The sequence below is a fragment of the Crocuta crocuta genome, unplaced genomic scaffold, assembly GCF_008692635.1.
Source record: "Crocuta crocuta isolate KB4526 unplaced genomic scaffold, BGI_CrCroc_1.0 scaffold77, whole genome shotgun sequence".
Classification (NCBI taxonomy): Eukaryota; Metazoa; Chordata; class Mammalia; order Carnivora; family Hyaenidae; genus Crocuta; species Crocuta crocuta.
Window position 1 is genome coordinate 6,710,760 of NW_027532172.1, and position 27,294 is coordinate 6,738,053.

At 50.3% G+C, this 27,294-nt stretch overlaps 4 protein-coding genes across 10 annotated transcripts in view; 1 reads left to right on the forward strand and 3 right to left on the reverse strand.

Annotated features, from left to right (window-relative positions):
- RNF123 (ring finger protein 123) overlaps nucleotides 1–6,513 on the forward strand; it is a 28,163-nt gene extending 21,650 nt beyond the window's left edge. For 5 of the 6 annotated variants that reach the window (XM_077777171.1, XM_077777169.1, XM_077777172.1 and 2 more), the window contains 8 exons: nucleotides 1,094–1,233; nucleotides 1,341–1,529; nucleotides 1,623–1,698; nucleotides 1,898–1,982; nucleotides 5,477–5,619; nucleotides 5,774–5,868; nucleotides 6,002–6,087; nucleotides 6,174–6,513. In XM_077777171.1, coding sequence (XP_077633297.1) covers nucleotides 1,094–1,233; nucleotides 1,341–1,529; nucleotides 1,623–1,698; nucleotides 1,898–1,982; nucleotides 5,477–5,619; nucleotides 5,774–5,868; nucleotides 6,002–6,087; nucleotides 6,174–6,294 — 935 coding nt within the window. In that variant the 3' untranslated portion in view covers nucleotides 6,295–6,513. Of the gene's footprint in view, nucleotides 1–1,093; nucleotides 1,234–1,340; nucleotides 1,530–1,622; nucleotides 1,699–1,897; nucleotides 1,983–5,476; nucleotides 5,620–5,773; nucleotides 5,869–6,001; nucleotides 6,088–6,173 lie in introns of those variants that run through there. The other variant, XM_077777174.1, reaches the window with a different exon arrangement.
- AMIGO3 (adhesion molecule with Ig like domain 3) lies at nucleotides 2,337–5,086 on the reverse strand. The gene has a single exon (XM_077777176.1). It carries the CDS (start codon nucleotides 4,765–4,767, stop codon nucleotides 3,244–3,246), a length of 1,524 nt encoding a protein of 507 aa, XP_077633302.1. The 5' UTR covers nucleotides 4,768–5,086; the 3' UTR covers nucleotides 2,337–3,243.
- Nucleotides 5,175–9,092, reverse strand: GMPPB (GDP-mannose pyrophosphorylase B). The gene is made up of 10 exons (XM_077777177.1): nucleotides 8,988–9,092; nucleotides 8,730–8,863; nucleotides 8,539–8,619; nucleotides 8,399–8,447; nucleotides 8,140–8,282; nucleotides 7,575–7,733; nucleotides 7,422–7,500; nucleotides 7,220–7,347; nucleotides 6,945–7,127; nucleotides 5,175–6,862 (listed from the first exon to the last, which is right to left on the reverse strand). The coding sequence occupies exons 2-10, from the start codon at nucleotides 8,856–8,858 to the stop codon at nucleotides 6,731–6,733; spliced, it is 1,083 nt and encodes a 360-aa protein (XP_077633303.1). The 5' UTR covers nucleotides 8,859–8,863; nucleotides 8,988–9,092; the 3' UTR covers nucleotides 5,175–6,730.
- A 366-nt stretch (nucleotides 9,093–9,458) lies between these two features.
- IP6K1 (inositol hexakisphosphate kinase 1) overlaps nucleotides 9,459–27,294 on the reverse strand; it is a 60,598-nt gene continuing 42,762 nt past the window's right edge. For both annotated transcript variants that reach the window (XM_077776913.1, XM_077776914.1), the window contains exons 3-6: nucleotides 21,936–22,146; nucleotides 16,624–16,805; nucleotides 13,255–13,430; nucleotides 9,459–12,893 (exon numbers count right to left, since the gene is read on the reverse strand). In XM_077776913.1, the coding sequence (XP_077633039.1) occupies nucleotides 12,360–12,893; nucleotides 13,255–13,430; nucleotides 16,624–16,805; nucleotides 21,936–22,146 (1,103 nt within the window). In that variant the 3' untranslated portion in view covers nucleotides 9,459–12,359. The remainder of the gene's footprint in view (nucleotides 12,894–13,254; nucleotides 13,431–16,623; nucleotides 16,806–21,935; nucleotides 22,147–27,294) is intronic.

Below are 27,294 nucleotides of genomic sequence, written 5' to 3' on the forward strand. Positions count from 1 at the left end.
GGGGCAGCATCTTCACAGGGTGCTGGCAGTTTACTCAGAGTGAGGACTCCGAACCAGCTTCCTGACCTCCAATCTTGTCCTGGCACCATGTCCTCCTCCTACTTCAGTGTACTTGAGCCAAGCTAGGGGCACAGACTGGGGGTTGGCCAGGGCCCCAGAGGGTGCCCATGGGGTTTCAAGAGGAAGGGGCATTTGGTTGGGAGCAGAGGCCACACTCTCTCTCCAGGGGCCATGTATGGCCCAACCAAGCCCCATGAGCCTGAGGACCTTCACCTAGGCCCCGCCTGGGTCCTGGGTTGTCTAGCTTGTAGTCTGCCTGCCATTATCCACACTTGCCCCACATAGTGGTTTTCCTAGGCCTATGGGATGTGTTTCTGCCTTCATGGTCAGGGTTTTTACACGAAGGGGTCACCAGAGGCCGAGCGCCTTGTGCAAAGTCACTCATCAAGTCCTTGCTGGTGGTCTTGGACATGCCTGCAGGTGGAACTGAGCTGCAGATGGAGTGGCAGTGGGACCAGATATTCATTCTGCTGCTATAAGAACTATTGATTTGTATGGTTGGGGGGTGGGGGGTGGTGTCCAGCCCAGCTGCAGCTAAGGGCTCTGGTTACCGCTCCCAGTCAGCCCAGACTTGGCATCCACCATCTCAGCCATATGCCAAGGCCAGGCCAAGGGCAGCAGAGGAGAGTAGAGGACGGCAGGGCTTTGACAGAGTAGGTCTTGGGGACGCCGGCCTCAATATGAATGAGGAGAGGCCTAGGTCACCCTGTCTGAGTCTAGCTCTCCCCAAAGGGCATATGGCTGAGGACTTACTTGGAGGCAAGCTGGGGCTGGGGGGCAGCTGTAGGCCAAAGGGATGGTGTGGGACCAGGAATAACTTCAGCCTGTGGCCTGCCAGCAGGAGGAGGGACAGATTGAGCCCTAACCCCCAGGCAGCACTGTACTCTGTCTTCCCTGCCTTCACGACCTGAGCATCCTCAGGGAGCCATCATTTTGTCCTTACACCAATGACCCAACAAGTGAGGACAGAGGTAGACAGGCAAGCGCCACAGACCAGAGTCCCCAGTGATGCCACCTCGTCACGCCCCTGCAGAGCCCTGCCCCTCCACCCTGCTTCAGCAGCACATGGCAGACCTGCTGCGGGAGGGTCCCGATGTGGCGCCCAGCTTCCTCAACAGCGTCCTCAACCAGCTTAACTGGGCCTTCTCTGAGTTCATCGGCATGATCCAGGAGGTGGGTCACAGTGGGTCGCGGTGGGCTGCAGTATTGCCGAGGACCAGGCATGATCTGCAGTGTGACCAGGCCACTTACTGCTTCTTGCCCACCTGCTGGTGGCTCAGATCCAACAGGCTGCTGAACGCCTAGAGCGGAACTTTGTGGACAGCCGGCAGCTCAAGGTGTGTGCCACCTGCTTTGACCTCTCGGTCAGCCTGTTGCGTGTCTTGGAGATGACCATCACGCTGGTGCCTGAGATATTCCTGGACTGGGCCCGGCCTACCTCTGAGATGCTGCTGCGGCGTCTTGCACAGGTGTGTCCATCTGGGCAGGGAGTGGGGGGCCCTGGGGACACCCCGGTGGTGAGCCCATTCATCCACTCCACCAATGGACTCCTGCCCTCACAGCTGCTGAACCAGGTGCTGAACCGGGTGACAGCTGAGAGGAACCTGTTTGACCGCGTGGTCACCCTGCGGCTGCCTGGTGAGGACCTAGTGCCCTGAACCCAACATAGCCACGGGCCTTGTTTCCTCTGCTACAAGTGGTGATGCCTAATTGTCCATTCTGCATTGGGACAGTCAGGCTTGGTACCCCCAGCCTTAGCTTGCCCTTCTGCGGGGAGGGCAGTGGGAAGGGGGGGCTCACACTAGCCAGAACCCCTGGTTCCCTCCTTTTCCCTTAGGCCTGGAGAGCGTGGACCACTATCCCATTCTGGTGGCTGTGACAGGCATCCTGGTGCGACTCCTGGTGCATGGCCCAGCCTCAGGGTGAGTGTTAGGCACCATGGGCCCATGGAAGCTGGCATGGCTGATGACAAATGGGCCAGGCAGGGCCCCCTTGCTGCTGTGTCTTTATCTCTAAAATGGACCCCAGTATCAGGTTTTGAGGCCAGGGCAAGGCAGTGAGGTACAAACTGCCCAAATAGGTGGTGGCAATAGTGGCTCTGAGTAGGCGAATCGGGGACCCCAGCAGAACAGGGTGCTCAAGGCCCACAGTCACAGCCACTGGCTTGTGGTTGCACCTCAGGCATGGGTGGGGTGCTATCCTGCAGCGCCCAGCACAGCGCTGCTGGGATCAGGGGCTGAGCTCACGCGCTGCCACTTGTGTTCACGAAAGCTCTGGTAATGAGCATGTGCCACCTTTATTAAGGAACAACTGGATCCAGGACTTGTAGGAGCCCCCAGCTCAGCACCCATGCAGGAGGGGTTCCCAGACCCCACCCCCCACCCCCTTCCCTGCCTCCCTGTGGTGGGTGGTAAGAGCATATGAGACCAGGGCACTGCCTCAGCCATTAGACCAAGATCAGTGCCAGCCCTTAAGAGGCTTCTACCCTCGAGGGATGGCAAGTTCTGGCTCGGCTCTCCCATCTTGGCCATGCTCAGGCTTTTTACTGCTAAAAAGCTGGGGGCACAGGTCACGTTGCTCCTTACTGCTGTCTTGTGAGCCCACGGTAAAGGCCCTGCTCTCAGAGTGGCCCGAAGCTGCCCCTGGCCAGAGGGAGCAGGGCTGCTCTGGCTGATACACAGGCCAGGCCGCCTGGGGTTCTCTTAAGGAGCCCTGCCTGCTTCCTTCCTGCCCAGCAGACTGCATGGAGTTGTGGAGCTTGAAGCAGGTTGGATGTTGGTGCATGTTTCCTCCTTCCACCCTGGGTGGGGGCCTAGGTCTTCCTGTGGAGCCCTCTTCTTCCCCTGTGAGCCCACTCTCTTCCTGTCCCCTTGGGAAGGGGAAGATGTTTATGCTTCAGTACTTCCTTCACCACAGCTTGGTAGCTGCCTTGGCCCCTGAGGGTGTACCTGGGACTCTCAGGCAAGGGCTCTTTCGGATGGCCCCAGTTCCAGTCCTCGTGGGACATGTGGGCACCAGTAGGTCCTACTAGGGCCTAGGACCTTTGGGCCCTGTGTTAGAGCAGAGCAGGAGAGAGGGTGGGGAGCTCAGCGCTCCCACCAGCATCTGGAAGTTGTCAGGGCAGCAGCAGGGAGCAGGGCAAGCAGCAGGTGGTCAGTGGCCTGGCTCTGGGCCCCGGGCACCCTAGGTCATCACCAGACCCTCAGAGCCCGTGGAGCTAGCGGACTCAGAACCAGCCTTGAGCCGCAGGCCCACAGGATTGTAGAGATCAAAGTCCTCGGCTACCGCCAGCTGCACACGTCCATTGAGGCCCCTCCTGCCCGGCTCCAGAAAGACCACATGCTTGTGGACACTGGCCTTGCGGCTGGGCACATCCGGTGGTGTGCTGAGCACCGAGGACTGTGCGCTCAACTCCTGGAGGGGGCTGGGCACCCTGGGCCAGCAGCGACAGTGGCAGGTATGACGGTAGCAGCGGCGGCAGCCTGGGCAGGGTGGCGCGAAAAGGTAGAGCAGCACGAGCACCAGGCCCACAGCGCAGCCCAGCAGGGTAGTGAAGCCTGTGTTGAAAGCCTCGGGCTCAGGGTGTGGAAAATGCACGCTCACATTGTACTCGTGCGTCTGGTTGTGATGCAGGTGGGGCCCGGCTGCCAGGCACACAAAGACCCCCTCGTGCTGCGGCTGCACGTTGCTGATGGCCAGGCTGCCATCAGCCAGCACTGCGATGCTGCCATCTCGGGATCCCGGCGCCACCAGCAGCTCATGCTGCGGTGACACCCAGGCGATGCGCACAGCTGGGGCACTGGTGTTGCAGTGTAGCCTCAGGGACCGACCCATCTGCACGTGCAGCTGCACTTCGGGCCGCTCTAGGCCCTGAGCCAGGGCAGCTGAGCAATTCTCAAAAACACGGCTGTGCTCAAAAAAGCGCACGCGGGATGTGGGTACCTTGAAGGCCAGGCACATGTACTCTCGGGCAAAGTCACTCACAGCACTTAGGCCCCGCTGGTGCCAGCGCTGCAGCAGGTGGTAGAGATGGCAGTCACAGGGCAATGGGTTGTTGTGCAAGTAAAGGCCGTTCTTAAGAAAAGCTGGTAGTGCAGCCAGGTCAGGTACCGCGATGCGTCCCAGACGGTTGGAAGAGAGATCCAGAGTACGTAGGTGGGTCGTGCCCAGACCGTGCAGGTGGTCAAAGGAGAAGGAGGAGAGTTCGTTGCAGCCCAAGTAGAGACGGCTGAGTGAGCCCAGGCCATGGAAGGTGTGCTCGTCCAAGTGTGCTAGGCGGTTATTGTACAGCAGCAGCCGCTCGAGCGCCCCCAGCCCGTCGAGGTCGTGGCGGCCAAGCGCCCTCAGCGCGTTAGACGATAAATCAAGCAGCCGCAGGCCGCTGGCGTTGGTGAAGACTCCGCGACCTAGCACTTCCAGTTCGTTGTGGCCTAGGTGCAGGGCGCGCAGCCGGGAGAGGGGCGCCAGCCAGCCGGGGCGCAGGCGCTGGAGCGCGTTGTGGCTCAGGTCGAGGTCTGCAGCAGCGGCAGGCAACGCAGCTGGCACGTCCTGTAGCCCCAGGCCCGCGCAGCTCAGCAGGTCGGCGGCGCACACACATTTGTGGGGGCAGTTATGGGGCGCGGAGGGCAGGAAGCCCTCCGTGCCAAGGCTGCCCACCCCGACGCACAGCATGCACAGCAGTGCGCCCAGCAGCCCCAACCACGCCATGGTGGTTAGTGTGTGGGGTGCGGCTCGGAGACTCACCCACTTCTGCTGGATGTGGGCTCCATCCCGCACGCCGACCGCCCTTGCTTCCCCGCTCCAGGTCGAGATTTGGGGCCGCGCTCCACTCAGCGACCCCTCCTCCGGCTCCCCCAGCTCTCTGGGTGCTTCCCTGACCAGCTTCTAAATACTCTCCCGGAGGAGGGCGGGGCCTCAGCCTCCCATTGGCCACAGGTCGGAGGAGGTGGGACAGCTCACTCACTCCCCCGCCCCCCCCCTCCGCGACCAAGGTCCTAGTGTGGCCGCCAGAGGGGGCACGAGTCTGTCCCTGATACTCCAACCTGTTTGGCCAATGGCTTTTCCGGGTGCCTATTTCCCCCAGAATAGCAGGAGGGAAACTTGGGAAGCACGCCTTTAAGCTGCTAGTGCTATTTATTTGTTTTCTTTGGAGTTAAGTGTATATTAGGGGGTGGGCAGGCTTTCAATATCTGTTAGTCACCTATTTAAACTGGTACCCGGGCTGTATGGGTTCTTACTGGCACCTAGGACTGGATGGGGAGGGTAAGGGGAGAGGCAATGTGAGTAGCAGGGAGGTGGGGTGGGATGAGGCAATAATGCAGGTGGGATGAATTGTCCCACCACCCCCACCCCTCCAATAGGTGTTGCTTTCAGACAGGCCCAACCTTCTGACTACCCTGCACCCTCTTCCACCTAGGACCGAGAGAGCCACATCAGTGCTCCTGGCTGATCCCTGCTTCCAGCTCCGCTCTATATGCTATCTCCTGGGGCAGCCAGAGCCCCCTACCCCTGGCACTGCCCTGCCTGCCCCTGACCGGAAGCGATTCTCCCTGCAGAGCTGTGAGTGGGCCCGGGGTGGGTCAGGGAAGAGGAATTTGGGGCTGGGGTATAGGTCAGGAGTCTCCATAAAAGCAAATTCCCAAGCTGTGGTATTTAAGAGGCACTGAGTTCTAGGGCCATCTTGGGTCTCTGACACCTGCCACCACTCCCCCAGACACAGACTACATCAGTGTTGAGGAGCTGGCCCAGGTGGAACAGATGCTGGCACACCTGACTTCTGCATCTGCCCAGGCAGCAGCTGCCTCCCTGGTGAGTGGGGGCCACTGCACACACACCACACCACTCTCACGTTGGCACAACTGTGCACACCACATGGCATGGTCTATATGTCTCCTTGTCTGGGTATCTGACCCCAGCCCCCCCTGCACTCTGCTCCCCACAGCCCACCAGTGAGGAGGACCTCTGCCCCATCTGCTATGCTCACCCCATTTCTGCCGTGTTCCAGCCCTGTGGCCACAAGTCCTGCAAGTAAGTAAGTGGGCCCTATGGGTGCAGGGGGCTGGGGAAGCAGCAGGGATACACAGGTGCCCCTCCTCCTCCTCCTCCCTTTGTAGAGCCTGCATCAACCAGCACCTGATGAACAACAAAGATTGCTTCTTCTGCAAAGCCACCATCATGTCCGTAGAGGACTGGGAGAAGGCAGCCAGTGCCAGTACCACTTCCTCCGCCGCCTAGCCCACACAGCAGCAGCCTCCACCCTTGAACTCCAACCCAAGCTGGGCCCTATTTGAGTTCCTCTTGCCCTGTTCCCCATGTCTTCCCCCATCCCCACCATGTCCAACCTCCTTATCTATCTGAGTGTAACCTCATTGGTGGGAGCCCACCCATGTCCTAATTGTGCCTGAGCTTGACTTTCAGTCAGGGCCACAGTGAACATTAAATTATTATTCCATACAGCCCTAGTCTGGCCCTTCTTGAGGGAGTGGGCTTCATGAAGGATGCCTAGCAAGGATCCTGCCAGATGATGTCCACAGGAGAGGGCAGGTGTCCAGCAGCTTCAGCCTTGTCTAGTCCTGAGATAACGGCGAGTCCAGGGCCTTCTGAAGTGTCAAGCCAGGGCTCCCCATGCCAGTGGGGAAATGGGAGACTCAGCCAGCCGCACGGCATCCTCTCACATGATGATGCGAGGCTCCGGCACCGACTCGCCAATAGACTTGTGGGGCAGCACGCTGGCCCCATTGAGGTAGAGCTCGTCGTTAACTATGACGTCCTCACCCAGCACTGTCACGTTCTCCATGCGCACCTCGGGGGAGGGGGCAGGCCTGGTCAGCAAGGCAGGCATAGTCCCTGCCCCTCTCCCCATCTGGCCCAGCCCATGGGCTTACCCACTGGCCCACGCGGCAGCGCCAGCCCACAATGCAGGACTCAAGCCAGGAGTGGGATCGGATGTGGGCGTCTCGCAGCACTGTGCATCGCCGGATACACACCCCGTCCTCCACCACCACGCCAGGACCCAGGCTCACGTTGGGGCCAATGCTGCAGTTCTGGCCAATGCGGGCACTTGGGTCCTAAGGACAATGGGGGAAATACAAGTGAGCCACTTGTCTCCCAGACAAGCGGGGCACGGAGGGGTTTATGACGGGCTGGGCAGGGGCCTCACCACCAGCACGTTGCCCACAATGCCAGGGCCTGAGCACAGTTGCTCAGGCTGCTTCTGTCGCAGGGACTGTAGGAAGAGGCACATGCCGGTGAGGAAATCCTTAGGCTGCCCTATGTCCATCCAGAAGCCTGTTGGGAGGAAATGCATCAGGGGGCTCAGCCCAGCCACACCCCTCCCCCATCCTGTGGCCTCCCTGCCTCACCCTGCAGTTCCATGGCATACAGCTGCCCCTCCTTGGCCATGACAGGAAAGATCTCCTTCTCAATGGATGTAGGCTGCAGCTGTGGGAGTGGGCAGCTTGTGAGCAGGGTCATGGGGGTGGGGGCCTGCCCTACCCCAGCCCACCCCTACACACCTGGATGCGTCGCAGCACTGCAGGGTTCAGAATGTACATGCCTGCGTTGATCTTGTTGGACACAAACACCTGTGGCTTCTCCACGAACCGGTGAATGCGGCCTGTGTCAGCCTCACATACCACCACACCATACTTAGAGGGTTCCTCCACTTTGGTCACCTGAGTAGAGGGGGACCCCAGGCCCAATCTAGTGTGCCTGAGCCTTGACATGCTATGCATACTGTCCTAAATCTCAGGGGCTGTGCCCCAAATGCTTCAAGACACATACTGCAGAGGGGCACCTGGGTGGCTCAGTCAGTTAAGCATCCGACTTTGGCTCAGGTCATGATCCCGCAGTCCGTGGGTTCAAGCTCAGAGCCTGGAGGGAGATTCTGTGTCTCCCTTTCTCTGCCCCTCCCCACGCATACTCTGTCTCTCAAAATAAACATTAAAAAAAAAAGCCCATACTGCACATCTCTGCACCCACAACAGAAGTGGACAGTTAAGGGTTGGAGAGTGGAAGAGTGGGGTGGAAGAGCTGGGCAGCGGGGGCAGGGGTGTCAGAGAAGACAGACCAATCCCTTACCAGGATGGAGCCCTCCTGGCCATGGTGCCGGTGGAACTGCACCATGGCTTGGAAGGGGAAATCGCAGATCACATCACTGTTGAGAACGAAGAAAGGGTCTGCAGTCTCAGAGAGCAAGTCACGGGCCAGTGCCAAGGGCCCAGCTAGGAGAAAGGTGGGGGGTCTGAACCTCTGGAACCAGGCTCAGCAGACCACGCTGAGTCTTACCTCTTCTCAGGTCCTAAACCCTCCCCAAGGGAGCTTTCCTGTCTTTACTGACCTGTCCCTAAAGGCTCCTCTTCGTGAGACATGGAAATTCGGATTCCCAGCTGAAAGGGATAAGCCACCTGTCAGGTGCCTCCCACCAGGAAGGGTGGTTGCGCGGAGAGCAAAGAAAAAGGGCAAGAGTCAGAGCCTCACCCTCTGCTCCTGCGCCTTCATTTCCTTCTCCAGCACCTGAGACATGTAACTCACCGCCAGAATCACGTGGTCCACGCCTGCCTGTTGGACAAAACAGCGCGGCCAACAGGTCTCAATCAGAAGGCATGGGCGTTCACGACCTAGTCCCTAATCCTGCCAGATTCCACCCGACACCCACCCCGGGGTCTTACCGCGGCCAGCGCTTCCACCTGGTGCAGCAAGATGGGCTTATTGCAGAAATCCACCAGTGGCTTCGGGATGCTCAGCGTCAGCGGCCGCAGACGCGTCCCATAGCCGCCCACCAAAATCAGTGCCTTCATCGCGCCTGCGGGCGTCCGGTGAGTGAATCCCTGGCTCCGAAACCTCCGCGGCCCCGCCCGCCCGGCCAAGCCCTGCCGCGCACTCCCAACCGCCGCACCCGGCCCGAGCCCTTCACCGGCCAGACTGACCCACTCTGGCTCTGCCTTGGCCGCCCAGTCCGCCCTGACGACCGCCCGGGGCAGCACACAGCACGACGCGACGCCAGACAGAGGGCTGCTAACCCCGAACTCAGGCCCGACCTAGGCGGGCGGTGACGTTGGCCCGAGCCGACCAATTGGCTGCCGTATACGTGGCACAGACGCCGACGTCTGAACGCTGGGGCGCGGCGCGCCGGCTGACGTAGCCAATGAGAGCCCGAGCACGCCGAGCTGCCATGGGGACCGGGACGGGGCCCGCGGGTCAGCCGCCCATTGGTGGATCCAAAGGCGGAACTGGCGCCAAGGGCGAGGCTCTCTCGCGGACGGGTGCCGGGGTCCTCCGCTGCACGGCCGTTTCCGGCCCTGCCCCGGCACAGCGGCTCACGGGACGTGGCGGAGGGAAAAGCAATGGGGTTAGCCGGTCTCCCGGGAGCCGCGGGACTGTAAAGACGCAGACACAGCTCAGTTTCTAGCGGCTTTATTTTGACATACACGACCTCAGACACAAGCGGGGCGGGCAGCGCTAGGTGTACAGAAAGGGGCGGCCCGGCCCCAAGGCCCGAGCACCCCTCCCCCGCACGCAAGGTCCCAAGGAGACGCAGTGGCCCAGCCAAGGGCGGAGCCGAGAGTGGAAGGGGGTGCAGACCTCGGGCGGCTTGGGCAGGTTTAGGCAGCTTTCAGGAAAGTGGAGCAGAGAGCGATTCCTAGATATGAGGCCTTACAGTTCCCCGAGAAACAAAGGAACCACATCCTTCCCAGGTGCTCCAAATTTTCTCATTGAAACTTTTTTTAATCAGCACAAAAAAACCAAATTGAACAGCTTTAAAGTTCCAAGCTATCTGCATCTAGGGGGCGTGCACGTGGCCAGATATAGCGCGAGTGAGCAGCTGCTACTGAACTAGCCCAGGCCTTTGGCCCCTGGGGAAACCCCCACACCCCACTACACAGGCCCCCGTGTGGGGGAGGGGCGGGGTCTCTGGCAAGTTGCTACACTGGTCCCCTTCCTCGTTAAGCACCGCCGGTCCCACCGCATCCCCCCTAGCCCAGGGGGCTGGTGTTGACTTGGCCCAGGGAAGCACTCGAGGGGGGGTCGGGGGTCACTTGAGCGTCCCAACCCGTGATCCCGCGTTGCACTTTGGTCCCAAGTTGGGGTTTGGGAAGGCAGGGCCTGGCAGGGACAGGGCTCTCTGACAAGGAACTGGAAGAGAGTTGAGGCAGAGAGCATGTGCGCACACATATGCCCAACAGCCACCTGGTAACAGAGCTGGGTCTCCCCAGTATCAAAAGTGCTGAAAAGAGGGATCCTGCCCTAATAGAGAAGCAGAAAATCCCAGGCCCTTCTGCTCTTTTTAGTGCCAGGAAAACACTGAAGATAAGGTATAGCCTCTCTCACTACGAAGAGCAGAATGGGGCAGCATGTGCTCCCCAAATACAGGAACTCAGGCGGCACAGCACATCCCCATGCTGGAGAGGTTCAACTGAAGGGAGTCCCAAGCGGTCCCTGACTCTGTCTTGGCCTCTGCCCTGCCAGGAAATGACGGTCTACACTGATGAAGAGCTACTACCCCTATGGCTGAAGCCACAGAATGGTACAGGAAAGATGGTCATTACTGACCAGAAACAGGCAAGCTGTCCCTCCCAGCCCCAAGGAATGGGAACCTGCCCACCACTGGCACTAGGATCAAGAGAGATGGGATCCATCAAGGAGCCCGTTTAAAGTGTGTGAGGCTGCATCTCTAAGGACTAGAAAGTAGTCCACCAGTTATCAAGGCTTCTCATAGACTAGCAAGCTTACCTTTAATGCCCAAACAAGGGCCATGCCGAAAGTGACAATGACAGCGGCCCTAGGCCCAGAGGTGAGGGCACTAACCATGGCAATGGCTAAGTGAGTGTAGTATCACCTCCTGGCCACATATTAGAGGTGGCAGGTCTCTATGCCATTAAGGGCTGGCAGCAAAAATTACTAAAACCACCAGAAAGGCTGCCCCTTGGGCCTTTACTGTACCACACTGTTAAGCAGGGCCACACTCCAGGCCTACAGACAAGGTGCTGGGCCAGGAGGGAAACACCTCGTACAACTCCTCTGCTACCAGTTCTTTGTAAAAAGGTAGCACCTGCTGACAACAGGCACAAGGGCCAAAGATCACCTCAGAAATGGAAAAGAATATTTTGCTGAGGAAAGCATGATGGAAATCACTATTTACTAATAAACAAGGCAACAGCCCAGGGGAAAGATCCCAAGAGACAAGGACTGGCAGATGGAGAAATGGACAGACTGATGGACCCCAGGCCTGGTAAGACAAAACTCAGCAGAATCTGGGCACCTGCACCCAGGGCCCAAACAATGTCTTAAAGCTCGCTCTCCCAAGACTGGAGCTCCTCATAACGGGCTGCTGCCTTGAGCTTAGCCTGGGGAAAGGTGACACCCTGAGCGGACCACAGCCCTTGAGCCCTGGGATGGGCAGCCCATCCAGAGGCAGCACAGCTGCCCAAGCTAGAGGAAGAGGCTCCCACTCACAGCCCAAGAACTGCAAATACTGTCTGGGCCAGAGCCACCAAAGGCCCTGGAGTCTGTTGGGACATGAACTCTCCTCGGCAAATAACAGCAGGGACCCCTTCGGTGGGGCAGGAAGGAGTAGCCTCCTCAGGCAAGGGACCTTGGTGAGAAAGGCTGGCTGGGGTATGCAGGCAGGAAGAGGAGCAGGTTCAAGTGCCAAAGAGTGCCTGGGGATCCCAGAGCCTGCTCTCTGCCAGAAGCTGGCTTCAACACAGCTTCATGAATCTAGCCTCACACCAAAGTCAGAACTGAGAAGGATGGGTCCAGCTATGTGCAGTTGGCCCTGTGGTACCCTGGGGGCATCTGTTAAAGAGCTGGCTGATGCCCACACCACCAGACTAGAAAGTCCCCAAGAGCTGGATACCCAGTCCTCTACTTCTGAGGAACAAGGAATGAGTGAGCACAGAGGGGTCCTGCACCAGCCCAGTGCTTCACCCTAAAACCTGCAGGGCCCTGTAGCCATAGACCCCAAAGACCTAGGCAAGAGAAACCAACGTCCAAGGACACCCTGTCCCTGCTGCCAAACCTATCCTCCAGGGGCACCTCTTCCTTCCTAAGTCAGCCTGGACACAGCAGTCAGAGCTGTAGAGCTAAAGGAGCCTGGCTGTGAGGATGTGTGTTGTGCCCTCCTTCACTTTATATATATGGATTCCAGGCTATAGCTAAAAACATTTCTTTTAGTTTACACCAAAGAGAAATATAACCCTTTAAAAGCAAGTCTGTGTGTCCTCATGGCGAGTTCAGTCAGAGCAATGGTCCCTGCCTGCGAGTGGAGAGGAAGGGGTTCTGGGGGCCCAGGGCCGGGCCTACTGGTTCTCGTCCCGCATCTGTTCCATGATGCTGATGAGGTTCTCCAGGCCAAACACATAGCCTCGGTCTGGCCCATCATGCACGGTGGGGTCATCCCGGAAGCCCTTGAACGTGCTGTGTGCAAAGTCGATCATGCGGACATCCACCTTGGGTGGAGAGGAGGGGCCGGCCTCGGGGCTGGTGCTACTGGGGCTGGTGCTAGGGCCACAGGGCGGTGCCGCCTCAGGGAGCCCAGTATCCTGGTGCTTGAGACGCATCTCGGCCCGGTGGTCTAGGAAGGACTCTGCCCGGCACTCCCTGCCATCGTAGATGACAAGCAGGGAGCTGGAGTAGAAGCGATAGGAGGCCTGCCGCTCCAGAACAGCTTTCAGGCCCCGAAGTTTGCCCAGGATGGGCTCAAAAAGGTCACGCCTCAGGTCCAGGCCATTGTGCAGGTACTGATAGAGGGCGTTGCGGAAGCCTTCAATGGAGAGCCCACGGCCATAGTACTTGTTCCTGCAGAGGTAATGTCCTGTGTCCAGCTGGTACACCTGAAAGCCCAGGAGACAGAGGGGGTGAGCACCAGGAAGGTCTGATGACCTCATAGTGCCCTGGGCAGGCACTGTCTAGAAAGTACTTCTGACCAGCCTTAATTGTCCCAATGTCAAGACAACAGGCTCTCATAGTGGCTCTGTGTCTGGAACCCAGACATAGGTCATCAGGTAAGGCCAAGAGGACTCAGGGAACATACCTATAAGGATGCACTCAGCATCCTGTGGACACTCACCCTCTCCGAGGAGATTCTGGACCACTGTGGGCCCGGAGGACACTTGGCATGGGTAGCAGGCAGGCACATGTGCAACCCCAAACACGTGGGCGGCAGCAGCTAGGCTCTCACCAGGGGCAACTCACCTGCATGCCACAGACCCTGACACCCAGTGTAGCTGACGTACTCTGCTCGCACTTCCTCATCTGCCGGGCCGCCTTCTCAGCTGATGCGTCATCACCATGCTGCCGGGTGCCCATCTTCAGGTCCAGCACACAGGGGTACTTGAAGTGGTGCACCACATTCTCAAGCAAGAGGAACTCTGGGCCACGTCAAGGACAGTAACAGCCACACTCACCATCAGCCCCAGCCGTGAAACCCCAACCAAGTTTTTCTATAAAAGGGGGCATTTTCTTTAAAAAAAAATTTTTTTTTAATGTTTATTTTTGAGAGACAGAGGGAGAAAGAACATGAGCAGGGGAGAGGCAGAGAGAGAGAGAGAGAGAGGGAGACACAGAATTTGAAGCAGGCTCCAGGCTGTGAGCTGTCAGCAGAGAACCTGACAGGAGGCTCAAACCCACAAGTGGTGAGATCATGACCTGAACTAAAGTCAGACGCTTAACCGACTGAGCCACCCAGGTGCCCCTTTAAAAAAAAAAATTTTTTTTTAAACATTTTGCTGGCATTCTCTTCCAAAGTAATCTATATTCACCTCACAAATTCTCGAATGTAGATTTCACACCACTGGCTTATCAATTCTTTTCAAAAATTTCTCTACTGTGGCAAAATACACATAACAAAATTTACCATTTTAACTATTTTTAAAAGCGTTCAGTCTTGAGAGAGAGCACATGCGTGTACAAGTTAGGGAGGGGCAGAGAGAGACGGGGACAGAGGACCTGAAGCAGGCTCTGCACTGACAGCAGAGAGCCTGACTCAGGACTCAAACTTGCAAACCGTGTAATCATGACCTGAGCCAAAATCGGACACCTAACTGACTAAGCCACCCAGGTGCCCCCCATTTTAACTACTTTTAATTATACAGTTCAGTGGCATTAAGTATATTCACATTACTGTGCAATCACCATCACCATCCATCTCTGGAACTTTTTATGTGCCCAAACAGAAACCAGAAATTGTACCCACTACACACACTCTCATTCCTCTTCACATCCTCGCCTCCAGGAACTGCCGTTCCACTTTCTGTCTCTATGACTATGCCTACTCTAGACACTTCATGTTTGTCTTTTTGTGTCTGGCTGTTTCAGAGCAAAATGTTTTCAAGTTTTAACCATGCTGCAGCATGACAAAATTTCATTCCTTTTTTATGGCTGATTAATTTTCCATGGCACCTATCTATGAATCTGCTGATACATCACATTTATTTTATTCTACTTTATTCTGTCTGGTAGGCATACACAAACTAAAGGTCTGGCAGATTCACATGCATCCCTGTCCCTGGCACCATAAGTAAACCAAGGCCCTGCTCAAGCCACACCCCATCCAGGCCTAAAAGAAATAGGGAAGACATCTTCGCATCACTACCACAAACACGAGAAATCAGGTTTCCCATTTCTGAGAGGGAATCTTAGGAAAAGAGGGACTTAAATTTCTGCCCTGCTGAGGCACTTGGGTGGCTCAGCGAAGTGTCTGACTTTGGCTCAGGTCACGATCTCACAGTTCTTGAGTTCAAGAGGCCCACATCAGGCTGTGCACTAATAAGCGTGGAGCCTGCTTGGGATTCTCTCCCTCTCCGTCCCTCCCATGCTCTTCTATCTCAGAATAAGTTAAAAAAAAAAAAAACTTTAATAATACATACATACATAATACATTTCTATCCTGCCATTTTCTGACTAAACTTCAAACCAGCAGACTATATACTTAAACTTATCCCTTAGTACTTCTAGGACCTTCTGCTCAAAATGCCTCTAAATTCCTGGCCTGCTGGCATTTATACCCATGTCCTCATTTAAATCTATGGTCTGCAACTACCCTGGATACAGGTATAGAGGCTTGTCTTATGGCTGCCGAAAGTCATCGGAGACCACAGCCTGGACCTCAGTTCCATACTGGAGGACCATGAAGCAATCACAGTCTTGGATGATAACATACTTGGCATCTCTTGATGATGCACATATTAACATCTCCTAACTCTACCATTAAATTTGGCTATTAATTTTATCATCTGCTATAACCTATAAACAAATGACAACTTAAAAAGGGCTGTAGAAATATCTCATGGTGCCCAAGAGCATGGGCTACTGAATCTTGCTTTGGCCACTCAAAGGCTTGGGCACAACACTTAACCCCCTTGGGCTTCCATTTCCTCATCTTTATTTATTAAAAAAATTTTTTTTGATGTTTGTTTATTTTTGAGAGAGAGAGAGTGCAAGCAGGGGAGGGGCAGAGAGAGAGGGAGACACAGAATCTGAAGCAGGTTCCAGGCTCTGAGCTGTCAGCACAGAGCCTGATGCAGGGCTTGAGCTCATTAACTGTGAGATCATGACCTGAGCCAAAGTCAGACATTCAACCAACTGAGCCACCCAGGCACCACATCATCTCCTCATCTTTAAACCGGCAACATTAACACTTTCTCCCTCAAAAGACTGTTATGAAAGCTGAGTAAACAGGGCTCAGCACATTCCCCTCAGATTCTCAGTAAGTATTAGTCATTTACTGCCTACTGTTTCAGATAGTAACGGACCAGCAGAATTCCCATTTTATAATACTACTTTACTTTCACCATCTTAAAGACTGTTATACACTATTCAGATATGGTGTTTATCTTTGGACAAAAAAAAAAAAATACCACTTTGTAATTATTATCTTTTGGAAGGGGAAAAATGTATGTGTGCATATGCATGCATGCACACACACACAGATCCCGGATTCTAGGCATGCACTGATAAATACAGTAGCCACTAGCCACATGTAGCAATTTAAATTTAAATAAGTGTAAAATTCTGTAACTTGGTCATACCAGCCACATTTTGGTTTCTCAGTGTGGCCAGTGGCTACCATACTAAACATAGATACAGATACTTCCATGGTCTCAGAAGGTTCTACCAGACAGCATTCCTCTAGACTACAGAGTTTAAGGTTCAGGCTTACCAGCCCCAAAAGGCAGAAAAAAACATGTCAACAAAACGAAGAATGACATGGGGCACAGTTGGGCGTCTGACTCTTGGTTTTGGCTCAGGCTGTGATCTCACGATCTGTGAGTTCAAGCTCCAAGTCTAGATCTGCACTGGTAGTGCAGAGCCTACTTGGGATTCTCTCTCTCCATCTCTGCCCCTCCCCCGCATGTGCTTGTTTGCTCTTTTTCAGAATAAACAAACTTAAAAAACAAAGAAAAAACAATAACAAAAAATGACAAAGTGCCTATGAAAAAGGGACATGAGAATAAGAGGGGCCCCTGAACAGAGAGGACCCCGGCCATGGTACTAAAGGTGTCCTGACACAAGGGCGACTCACAGTCCCAGCAAGGAACACTGCTGAAATAGTAACAAGGATACTGTAGAGCTTTCGGTCCTTGGACTCCGAGCGCATGCGGCTCAGCTGCTGCTTGTGACAGCGCAGACTCCAGGGGTTGTGGCTGATCTTCTCAGAACTCAGACCGCTGTTGCCATCCAGCATCTGGAAAGGGACATCTGAGTGGCTGTGGAGCTCCACCTTCGGACTCTTTGCCTCGTGGGAGCTAAGAAGGAAGAACATAACACATTGCTGAGGGAGCTCAGACAAGTAATCCTCTGGGGTCTCAGTGCACAGGGTGAAGGAAGCCTGGACCAGACCTAATCTGCCGCCCACAGACCCTCTGCTGATGGGTGGCACAGGGACCCCAGATACACGAGCACATAAAAGTGAGTACAAGTAGTGTTTATACTTGTGTCTCAGAAAACTGTCGGAAAAACAACTCTGCATCAAATTACATGATGAAGATAACACTCCGGATCCATTAGGAAGGCTATCATAAAAATAAACTGGAACAAGTGTTGTAGAGGATGTGGAGAAACTGGAACTCTCAAATATTGCTGGAGAGCATGTAAAACAGTACAACTGCTATTAAAAAGTCTGGCGGTTCCTCAAAAAGTTAAACATATAATTATCATAGATGATCCAGCAATTGTAATCTTAGGTATATACCTAAAAGAACTGAAAAGAGAACTCAAATAGAAACTAATGTTTGCAGCATCATTAGAATAAACAAGAGGTAAAGCAACTCAAGTGTCCATCAGTGGATAAATGGATAAACAAAACACCCATACAATGGAGTGTCATTCAGCAATAAAAAGGAATGGAATTCTGACGCATGCTAGGACCTGGATGAACCCTGAAACATCCCGCTAAGTGAAATAAGCTGTACACAAAAGGAGAAATCCTGTATGGTTCCACTCATCTGCGGTAACTGCACTCATAGAAACAGAAAACAGAATGGCAGCTGCCAGGGACTGGGGGGAATGGGAACGGAGAGTTATTTAACAGGTGTGGGGCTTCTGGCAGAGATAAAATGGAGTTCTGAGAACAGACAGTGGTGATGGCTGAACAACAGTGTGAATGTACTTAACCCCACTGAACTATACACCAAAAGAAGGTGAAAATGATACATTGTTAGATGTACTTTACAATTTAAAAAAATACAAAAACTGACAAACATGCAGTTAAACACTTAACAAATACAGGGTGGAGTATGGGATGCCACTGTCAAGAACAAGAGTAACTATCGTATTTTTGTCCTCATCTACAATCAAATTTTTAATAAGATCTAAAGAAAGCATATGCTGACAATATACACTTATGAATGTCTGTCTGCCTGTGTATCAGAACTGGAAGAAAGAGAAAAACATCAAAGAAAAAAAAGGCAGGATAGGCTTCAAGGAAACAGTTTCTCAGTGGACAAGGTTTGTGCCTATGGAAGTCATGAAGCCATTTCAGTAAGGGGATTTTATTTCTAAAATAAGTCAAATCACAAAAGGGTTTTACTGAGGAGGTGACACTAACTGAAAATATCAGGGCTTTACTACAACTTCATTTTTTCCCCCAACATAAAAATCTTTGAAGTAACTTGCAATGTTGCTTCACCTTGCCAAGCCAAGCCAAGCCAAGCCAAGCCAAGCACTGGAGAAGCCATGTGCCATGGAAATGGCAGAGCAAGCCTGTTGCCGTGAGCAGAGGCGGAGCACTGAAGCAGTATCAAATGCCACCGTCCTCCCCAGAACTTCTGGCCTCTCCTTTAACTGTGGCTGGAGTAAGTCATGCAGAGTTGAGCCAGCCACCAGGGCTGGTGTGTACTGGAAATGCTTATGTTTCCCCGCAGGGTGACTGGGCAGAGTAGGTGAAATGGCTGAGACATACAAGCAGAGATCCCTTTCCCTTTAACTGAAAGTAGAGGAGCCACCAATGCCTCTCAGCATCGTAAAACTCTTATTTTCTTCTGGTGAAGGCATGGTTATGGCCATTCATGGATGCTTTTTTTGTGATCCTCTTTAAGAAACAACAAGTTTTTGGGGCGCCTGGGTGGCTCAGTCAGTTGAGTGTCCAACTTCAGCTCAGGTCATGATCTCATGGTTCGTGGGTTCAAGCCCTGCGTCGAGCTCTGTGCTGTGACAGCTATCTCAGAGCCTGGAGCCTGCTTCAGATTCTGTGTTCTCCCTCTCTCTCTGACCCTCCCCTGCTCATGCTGCCTCTCTCTCTCTCAGAACTAAATAAAACATGAAAGAAAGAAAGAAAGAAAGAAAGAGAGAAAGAGAGAAAGAGAGAAAGAAAAGAAAGAAAGAAAAGAAAGAAAAGAAAGGAAAGAAAGAAAAGAAAGGAAAGAAAGAGAAAAGAAACAAGTTTTATTCATCTGCCAAGTACACCCAATTAAGTCCTCTGTGCCCGCCCAGGGCACCTGTGCCTCCTGGCATCCCCCTTGGTATTTCAGCTCTGGCCCTGGTGACGAACGAGCTCCATTCCTAGAAGTGACTTAGTGCCTCTGTGAACAGGCCAAACAGAGGTCTGGTCACTGCAGACAGAGCTGTCACTTTCAGAGCAGAACGCTGAACCTGGACACTGGTAGACTTTGATGTTATTCTGCATTCAATGGCTTTTCACCAGATGATTCGTGAAGCAATTTCTGTACCTTTGGCAGACAAAAGAAAGCCCACTCTAAAGAGTTGTTGGGAGAAAGGCATCAATGCCAGCTATGGGCTTGAAGACTTGGGGAACATTCCTTGTCACATGAATGACTAAGCTTAGGTCCCACAATCATCAGTGAAGAGGAAGCCCCTTGGGGAATGACAAAGAAGCCCTGAAGAAATGCTTCAGCAAAGCAGAATCTATTTTCTTTTCCACAAGAATATTTAACACGACACACCACACACCACACACACACAGGAATTATTTGATCAAAAAGAATGAAATCCTGCCATTTGCAACAACATGGATGGAGCTAGAATGTATTATGCTAAGTGAAATCAATCAGAGAAAGAAATACAGTATGATTTTACTCATATGTGGAATTTAAGAAACAAAACGGGTGCCTGGGTGGCTCAGTCGGTTAAGCGTCTGGTTTTGGCTCAGGTCATGATCTCGCGGTTTGTGGGTTCGAGCCCCACGTCGGGCTCTGTGTTGATAGCTAGCTCAGAGCCTGGAGCCTGTCTTCGGATTCTGTGTCTCCTTCTCTTTCTGTCCCTCTTCTGCTCACACTCTCTCTCTCAAAAATAAATAAAACATTTTAAAAAATTTAAGTAACAAAACAGATGAACATATGCGAAGCGGGAAGAGGGGTAATGGGGTACTAAAGAGGGCACCTGTTACGATGAGCACTGGGTGTTGTATTTAAGTGATGAATCACTGAAGTCTACTCCTGAAACCAATATTGCACTGTATGTTAAATAACTAAAATCTAAATTTAAAAAAATACTTAACACCTGAAGACCCTCCTTACTAAGAAATGGATGTGAAGGCCTCTCCTCTCCAGAAATGCAGATCTGGCCAGAGAGGAAACATCACACACTCAGTCAGAGTCTCATGGGTTCCTGTGCTCCTCGATGTGAGTGTGTCCTCTTCCATCAATGGGAATAAGGAGAGCTGGGCTCTTACAGCTTTGAGACCTAAGGTGCACAGTATGTGTTGCTCAACTGACCCACTGTCAGAGATAAACTATGTGCTGCCACATCCATATTAGAAAAAGTCCCAAATCTAACTTTTAAGTTGAGGCACAGATCTTATTCATGGAAACTTACTTTTAAGTGAAGTTAAATATGCTTTAAAAAACATTTTTTAAAAGTAATCTCTATACCTAGTAACATGGAGCTTGAACTCACGATCCAGAGATCGAGTCACATGCTCCACCACTCAGACAGGTGCACCCAAACTGAATATAAAGTAATTTAATTGTACAATTTTGATTTCACTTTGTTTCAGGAAGCTCACATTATTTTTAGTTTACATTAGTTTTATTATTGTTATTATTTTACAATTCAGTGGTTTCTTTTAGTATATTTACAAGGTTATAAAACATCACCAGTATCTAATTTTTAGAACATTTTCATTACTCCCAAAACAAACACTATCACCATTAGCAGTCACGTCCTATCCTCCTCTCCCCCCACTCAGCTCCTGGTATACATTAACTTGCCTTTCTGTCTCAAGCATTTGCCTATTCTGAACATTTTCTATATATGGAAAATATGTATTTTTTTGTGACCTCTTTCACTTAGCACAAGTTTTTAAGGTTCATCCCTGTTATGGCGCGTATGAGTATTCCATTCCTTTTTATCACTGAGTAATATTCTATTATATGGATGCACCACATTTACTTATCCATTCATCAACTGATGGACACAGTTGTTTTCAGTTTTTGGCTGTTAGGAATAATACAACTATAAACATATGTTTACAAGTTTTGTGTCTGAATGTATTTTTTCAATTCTCTTGGTAAATACTCCCACCCCTAGAAGTGGAATTGATGGGATTAACTTTCTGAGGAACTAAGAACTGTTCTTCCAGAGTGGCTGCACTATTTTACATTCCCATCAGCAATTTAAGACGGTTCCAATTTCAGGGTGCCTGGGTGGCTCAGTCGGTTGGGCGTCTGGCTTCGGCTCAGGTCATGATCTCATGCTTCATGGGTTCGAGCCCTGTGTCGGGCTCTGTGCTGACAGCTAGCTCGGAGCCTGGAGCCTGTCTTCGGATTCTGTGTCTCCCTCTCTCTCTGATCCTCCCCTGCTTGCGCTCCCTCTCTCTCTCAAAAACAGAGCATTAAAAAAANCCCTGTCTGTCCTTTCTGATGATAGCTACTCTATGAGAGTTCACATTTCTTGCATAAAATATCAAAAGACATAATTCTTTGTAGACTATTTTCGTAATCTACAGAAAAATAATTTCCAAAGCAATAAACTAAACTTTTCTTGCAGGAAAAGGGTTAACAGCTGATCTCACAGAGGTCAAAGAACCGTGTACAAATCCCTTAAAGAACACTGGTCTGGATGGCCTCTCACTGCGCATGGGCAGTCCTATAGGTCCAAGAGCAGGTGCAACCTCATCGTGGACCAAGGCATTTCGACCTTATGTGTACGACACAACATGGCTGAGGAGCACAGAGCACCAGGAGTCCTTGCTTCCAAAGGGCTCAGACTTTCACCCTCACTCTCTCTTGACAAGCTATATCCATACACAGAAGGCAACATCACTAAGGTGATGAGACACACCCAGGTGGTAGCCAAAGAACACCAGCCGTCTTTCCCCAATCTACTTCCCGATGATGCGTCAGGATTCTAGAGAGGTCTTGAGTGTTTGTGCTGCCAGGACCAAACATGCACCTTCACCCTGCTCACCACCCCCTTACCTCTCAGAGGTTTCGAGGGACAGGCTGGCTTTCTCTTCCTTGTGGTCACTGCCACTGCCTGACCGGTGCAGGCTCCGGCGGGAGTGTTTGCGCCGAGGTTGCTCCCGCTCTGGTGTGTCATCCTGCTCCACAGTCTCACTTTCCACATAAGGGTAGGCCACCAAGTTGATGTAACCATCACTGTCTCCCTCAAAACAGACAGACACCACACCTGTTGAAAAAAAAGGCAGCCAGTCAACAAATGTCTACACAGGCTGGGTCTATACAGCAGAAACTGCTGGCACTTGCTGTCTCACAGCACATCACCTGCCGTGAACCAACTGAAGATCAATGTAGGAACACTGACCAACAGACCTCTTTCCAGAAGACAGCTGACCACTCACCCCAACTCTAAGTCTGCTACTTAACCTTCGATCGGCAGCCAATATCTATTTATTTCCCACTCTCCTCTCTAGCCCTCTGATCTTCAATGACTGACTCCTGTACCATTCAAAAGAATTGTGTTCACTGGAGACAGTTAAATCACACCTAATGTGATTTAACCCTCTACTTATACAACTGCTCTGTGATACTGCCATTTCTTATGTCATTCCCTTGATTTTCTTTCTCCCTGGCAGTGTCACCTAGAGAGACATTAAGACTTCTTCCTGCAAAACAGTCCCAAAAAGTTAAGTCTTCTGCCCACACTGAGCATCAGGTGATTCTAACCTCACCAGAGAGAACTTCTGCCTCACCAAAGCACCAGCATTCCTAAGTTGACAACTTTCTACTCTCCCTGCTGTAGTCCTGTACTTCACTGTAGTCCTGTACTCAGGTAAAACAGCTTACTGTGTCCATTTTTTATCCAACAGGTTATTCATTGTTTCTTCTGAATTGTTAACAAAGGATTTAAAACACAATACCTAGAAACCTAACCCAAGGAGATTAAAAAAACAGAAACAAAACAAAAAAACCAACAAAGTCCAGGCTGCCCTTCGTCTAACTTCCACATCCAACCCTGTCACTACATGTCTCCTTTTACACTCCCGGTGTACAAAAACTGGCTCCGTAAGGGGCGCCTGGGTGGCTCAGTCGGTTAAGCATCCGACTTCAGCTCAGGTCACGATTTCATGGCTCATGGGTTCGAGCCCCGCGTTGGGCTCTGTGCTGACAGCTAGCTCAGAGCCTGGAGCTTGCTTTGGATTCTGTATCTTCCTCTCTCTGACCCTCCCCTGCTCACACTGCGCCTCTGTCTCTCTCTCTCTCTCTCTCTCTCCCTCTCTCTCTCCCCCTCTCAGAAATAAATAAAAACATTTTAAAAAATTTTTAAGAAAGATAAAAAACAAAACAAAATTGGCTCCATATTCTGAACAAAAATGAGAACCATTTATGAATAAGTCAGTGTCAGACCAAGAATATCCTTCTCTTTGATCCATTTCCTCCTCACTCCCTAGGCCCTTTTAGAAAAAACTCCTTAAACATGAATTTAGTTTTTCTTATTTTCCATTATACTGCTCAAATGTATGCCACACTTCCGTGGGCCTCACATCTGTACCCATAGATGGCTGCCTCTCCTGCAGGTTTTCACTTCTGTAACTTCTCGTCTTCACTACAGCCTCAACTGTTCCAGCTTGAATGCTCTCTGGTCTGTAATCTGTCTCCCGGGCTCCCCTTATGCTCTGACCTAAAGTGTTCTCCAGGCCTGCCACACAGCCGTCATGTTGATCAGGGTGAGGGTCGTTCCTTCTGTGGTCCTCTACTTTTTTCCCATTCTTGGTTTATTCCTTACTTGAGTGGAAGATGTCTTCAAGTAACTTTCTAAGAAAGGGTGTTCAGGAAATCAATTTTGCGTTCTTTGCAAGATTTTATTCTGCTCTTACACTTGACTGACTGAAGACAAAATTCTATGTAGTCTGCAAATAAAGAGTTTTACTTCTTCTTTTCCAATTGGAATGCTTTTTTATTATTTCACCATCTTACCTAACCACACTGACCAGAACCTTCAGGAAAATGTCAACTAGAAGCGGAGAATACAAACATCCTCGTCTTATTCCTGATCTTATGGGGCAAGGCAATTGTTTTGTCATTATGATGCTGGCTAGAGGTTTTTCATAGATGCCCTCAGGCTGAAGAACTGTCCATTTATTCCTAGTTTGCTGCTGCTATTGTCGTTTTATCAAGAATAGATGTTGGATACTGCTGAATGCTTTTTCTGCATCTGCTGAGGTAAGATATAGATGGTTTTTCTTTTTTTAGATCATTAATACGGCAAATTCCATTTAACCTTTGAATGTTAAACCTACCCTGTATTATTCAGATAAACCCTACTTGGTTATGATGTATTGTCCTTTTAATACACTGTTCTAGTCAATCAACTAAAATTTTACTCAAATTTTTTACATCTAGGTTGATGAGGGGCATTTATTATCTCATAGTGGTCTTATAGAATGAGTTGGGACATACTCTCTCTTTAATTTTTTTGGAAGAGTTTCTGTAGAACTACTATTTCTTAAATATTGGTAGAATTCCAGTGAAGCTGTGTGGGCCTGGAGTTTTCTTTGCTAGAATGTGTTGAACTCCAATTTCAATTCATTTGATAAAGCTATTCAGATTCTCCATTTCTTTGTGAGAGTTTTCATAGTTTGTATCTTTCAAGAAATGGTCTCTTTCATCTAAGTTGTAGAATTTAGTAGGATAAAGTTTCTCATAATATTCCGTTATCTTTAAATATCAGTAGACCCTAGTAAAGATACATATATCATTTCTGATACTGGGTATTTATGCCATCTCCTGAACAGTCTGGCTAGAGATGTTGTTCTCGAAGAATCAGCCTTTGGTCTTTGGTTTTCATTTATTTCCTTACTTTTTGCTCATTTTTTTTTTTACTGAATTATCTTTTTCATATTGATTCACATTAATTTAGACATAGATCTATATTCTGGAAACTAATCCTTGGTCAGTAATATGTGTTGTAAATATTTTTATTTTCTTTAAAGGTGGAGTTTAATAAACACAAAGTTTAAATTTTATATAGTCAAATAGATCACTTGATCTTTTACGATTAGCTCTTTTCTGTCTTGCAGGCTCATCTAAAGCTATACTGAAACCTTTCATTCTCTTCAGGCACTTACTTTTGAGTACCCTGACAGACTGCTGGCAGACACAGAGCATCATACCTAATATGGGAGATACGGCTATGCTGTGGGTAGGGCAGGAAGAACCTCTAAGAATAGCAGATGAGACTTGTAATCCTGCAACCTACCTCTAGTTTAAGAAAAATATATTCTTGATCCTGACATTTTTTTACATCATTACTCACACCTAGGTAGAATGCAGATGAGAAAATGAAAAAAAAAAACAAAAACAATGGTCTGATCTAAGCCCCAATTTTCTTGGCATTTATAAGACTAATTTCAATAGACACTAAAGATTACATCTGGTGAAGGTTTTGGTATTTTTAAAAATATATTCTAAAGAAATTATAGTAAAGGGGCACCTGGGTGGCTCAGTCGGTTGAGTGTCCAACTTCAGCTCAGGTCATGATCTCATGGTTCGTGGGTTCAAGCCCCACTTCAGGCTCTGTGCTGACAGCTAGCTCAGAGCCTGGAGCCTGCTTCAGATTCTGTGTCTCCCTCTGTCTCTGACTCTTCCCTGCTCACGCTGCCCCTCTCTCTCCCTCTCTCTCTCTCTCTCAGAAATAAATAAAACATTAAAAAAATTAAAAAAAAAAGAAATTATAGTAAAAAATACATGACATAAATTTATCATCTTAACCATTTTTAAAAGTACAATTCAGTGGCATTAAGTACACTCACAACGTCATCTACCATTATCATTATCTAATTCCAGAACTTTCTCATCACTTCAAAACAACTCTATACCCACTAAATAATAACTCCCCCTCTCCTCCTCACCCCAACCCAGGTAACCTCTAATCTATTGTCTCTTTACCCATTTGCCTTTTGTAGATATTTCATATAGGTGGAATCATATCATTTTTGTCCTTTTGTGTCTGGCTTATTTCACTTAGTATATGTTTCCAAGATTCACCCATGTTTTAGCATGTATCAGAACTTCATTTCTTTTTATGGCTGAATACTATTCCATTGTAAATATGTATCACAATCTGTTTATCCACTCATCTGTTGACGGATACTTGGGTTGTGAGTATAGTGAATATGTTTCTGTGACTATTAGCTTATAAGCATCTGTTTGGGTCCCTTCTTTCAGTTCTTTTGGGTACACACCCAGGAGTGGAACTGCTGGACCATACGGTAATTCTATTTAACTTTTTGAAAACTACCAAACTGTTTTCTGTAGTGGTTATACCATTTGACATTCTTAACAGCAATGTTCCTATTTCTCCACATTCTTGCCAACTCTTTCCTTTTTTTTTTTATAGCCATCCTAGTGCATATGAATGGTATCTGATTTGTGGTTCTGATTTGCATTTTCTTTTTTCAAGTTTATTTATTTATTTTGAGAGAGAGTGCACACATGTGGGGAAGGGGCAGAGAGGGGGAGAGACAGAACCCCAAGGAGGCTCTTCACCAGCAGTGTAGAGCCCAATGCAGGGCTCAAACTCACCACAAGGATCATGACCTGAACGGAAGTCAGATGCTTAAAAAACTGGGCCACCTAGGCACCAACAATTTGCATTTTCTTGGTGAGTAATGATATTGATGTGTTGTTGGCCATTTGTGTATCTTTTTCTGGAGAAAAGTGTGTCCAAGCCCACTGTGCAGTTTTGAATTTGATGTTTTGCTATTTTTTTTTAAGTTTATTTTGAGAGAGAGTGCATGAGAGCCAGCAGGGGAGGAAGGGTGGGGGCGGGGGGACAGAGAGAGAGAGAGAGAGAATCTCAAGCCCACTCCACATTGTCAGTGCAGAACCTGACGCAGGGATGGGACCCACTAACTGTGAGAGTATGACCTGAGCCAAAAACAAGAGTTGGATGCTTAACCAACTGACCCTGGCACACTGCTATTGTTTTCAAAAAAGAAACAGAAGAATATTAAATCTGAAGGAATAAATATTCTAAGGCTGCAAAACAAGAGAGAAGCCAGAATCAAACACACTGCTGTCTCTAAGTAGCTAAAAACAACAGTTACAAATGCTTTATATGCAGCTTCAGCCACCTACTCATCCACACTCAACACATCCATGGCCAAACCTTTAGCTATAAATATGCCAAAATGAGATAGAGAACTATAAGCCCTGTTAGCTCAAAGAGTCCCTCTGATGCTAAGGAAAAAAAATCTCTTAAAAGGAAGTCAAACCCTGGCTCCAGAGAAATGTTTTCTAAATCACAACCGACAGAACTGGGACAAGTGTGAGCCTCTAGGTGGCTCCCAGGAAAAGGACTATCAGCCCTGGTTCA

What these genes read in the sequence shown, in the direction of transcription:
- AMIGO3 (XM_077777176.1), bottom strand. Translation starts at nt 4,767, where the DNA reads ATGGCGTGGTTGGGGCTGCTGGGCGCACTGCTGTGCATGCTGTGCGTC.
- GMPPB (XM_077777177.1), bottom strand. Translation starts at nt 8,858, where the DNA reads ATGAAGGCACTGATTTTGGTGGGCGGCTATGGGACGCGTCTGCGGCCG. An exon ending in AGGTGGAAGCGCTGGCCGCG is followed by an intron (nt 8,620 to 8,729) that starts GTAAGACCCCGG and finishes TTTGTCCAACAG; the next exon opens with GCAGGCGTGGACCACGTGAT. An exon ending in GCTGCCGCGTGGGCCAGTGG is followed by an intron (nt 6,863 to 6,944) that starts GTAAGCCCATGG and finishes CCCTCCCCCGAG; the next exon opens with GTGCGCATGGAGAACGTGAC.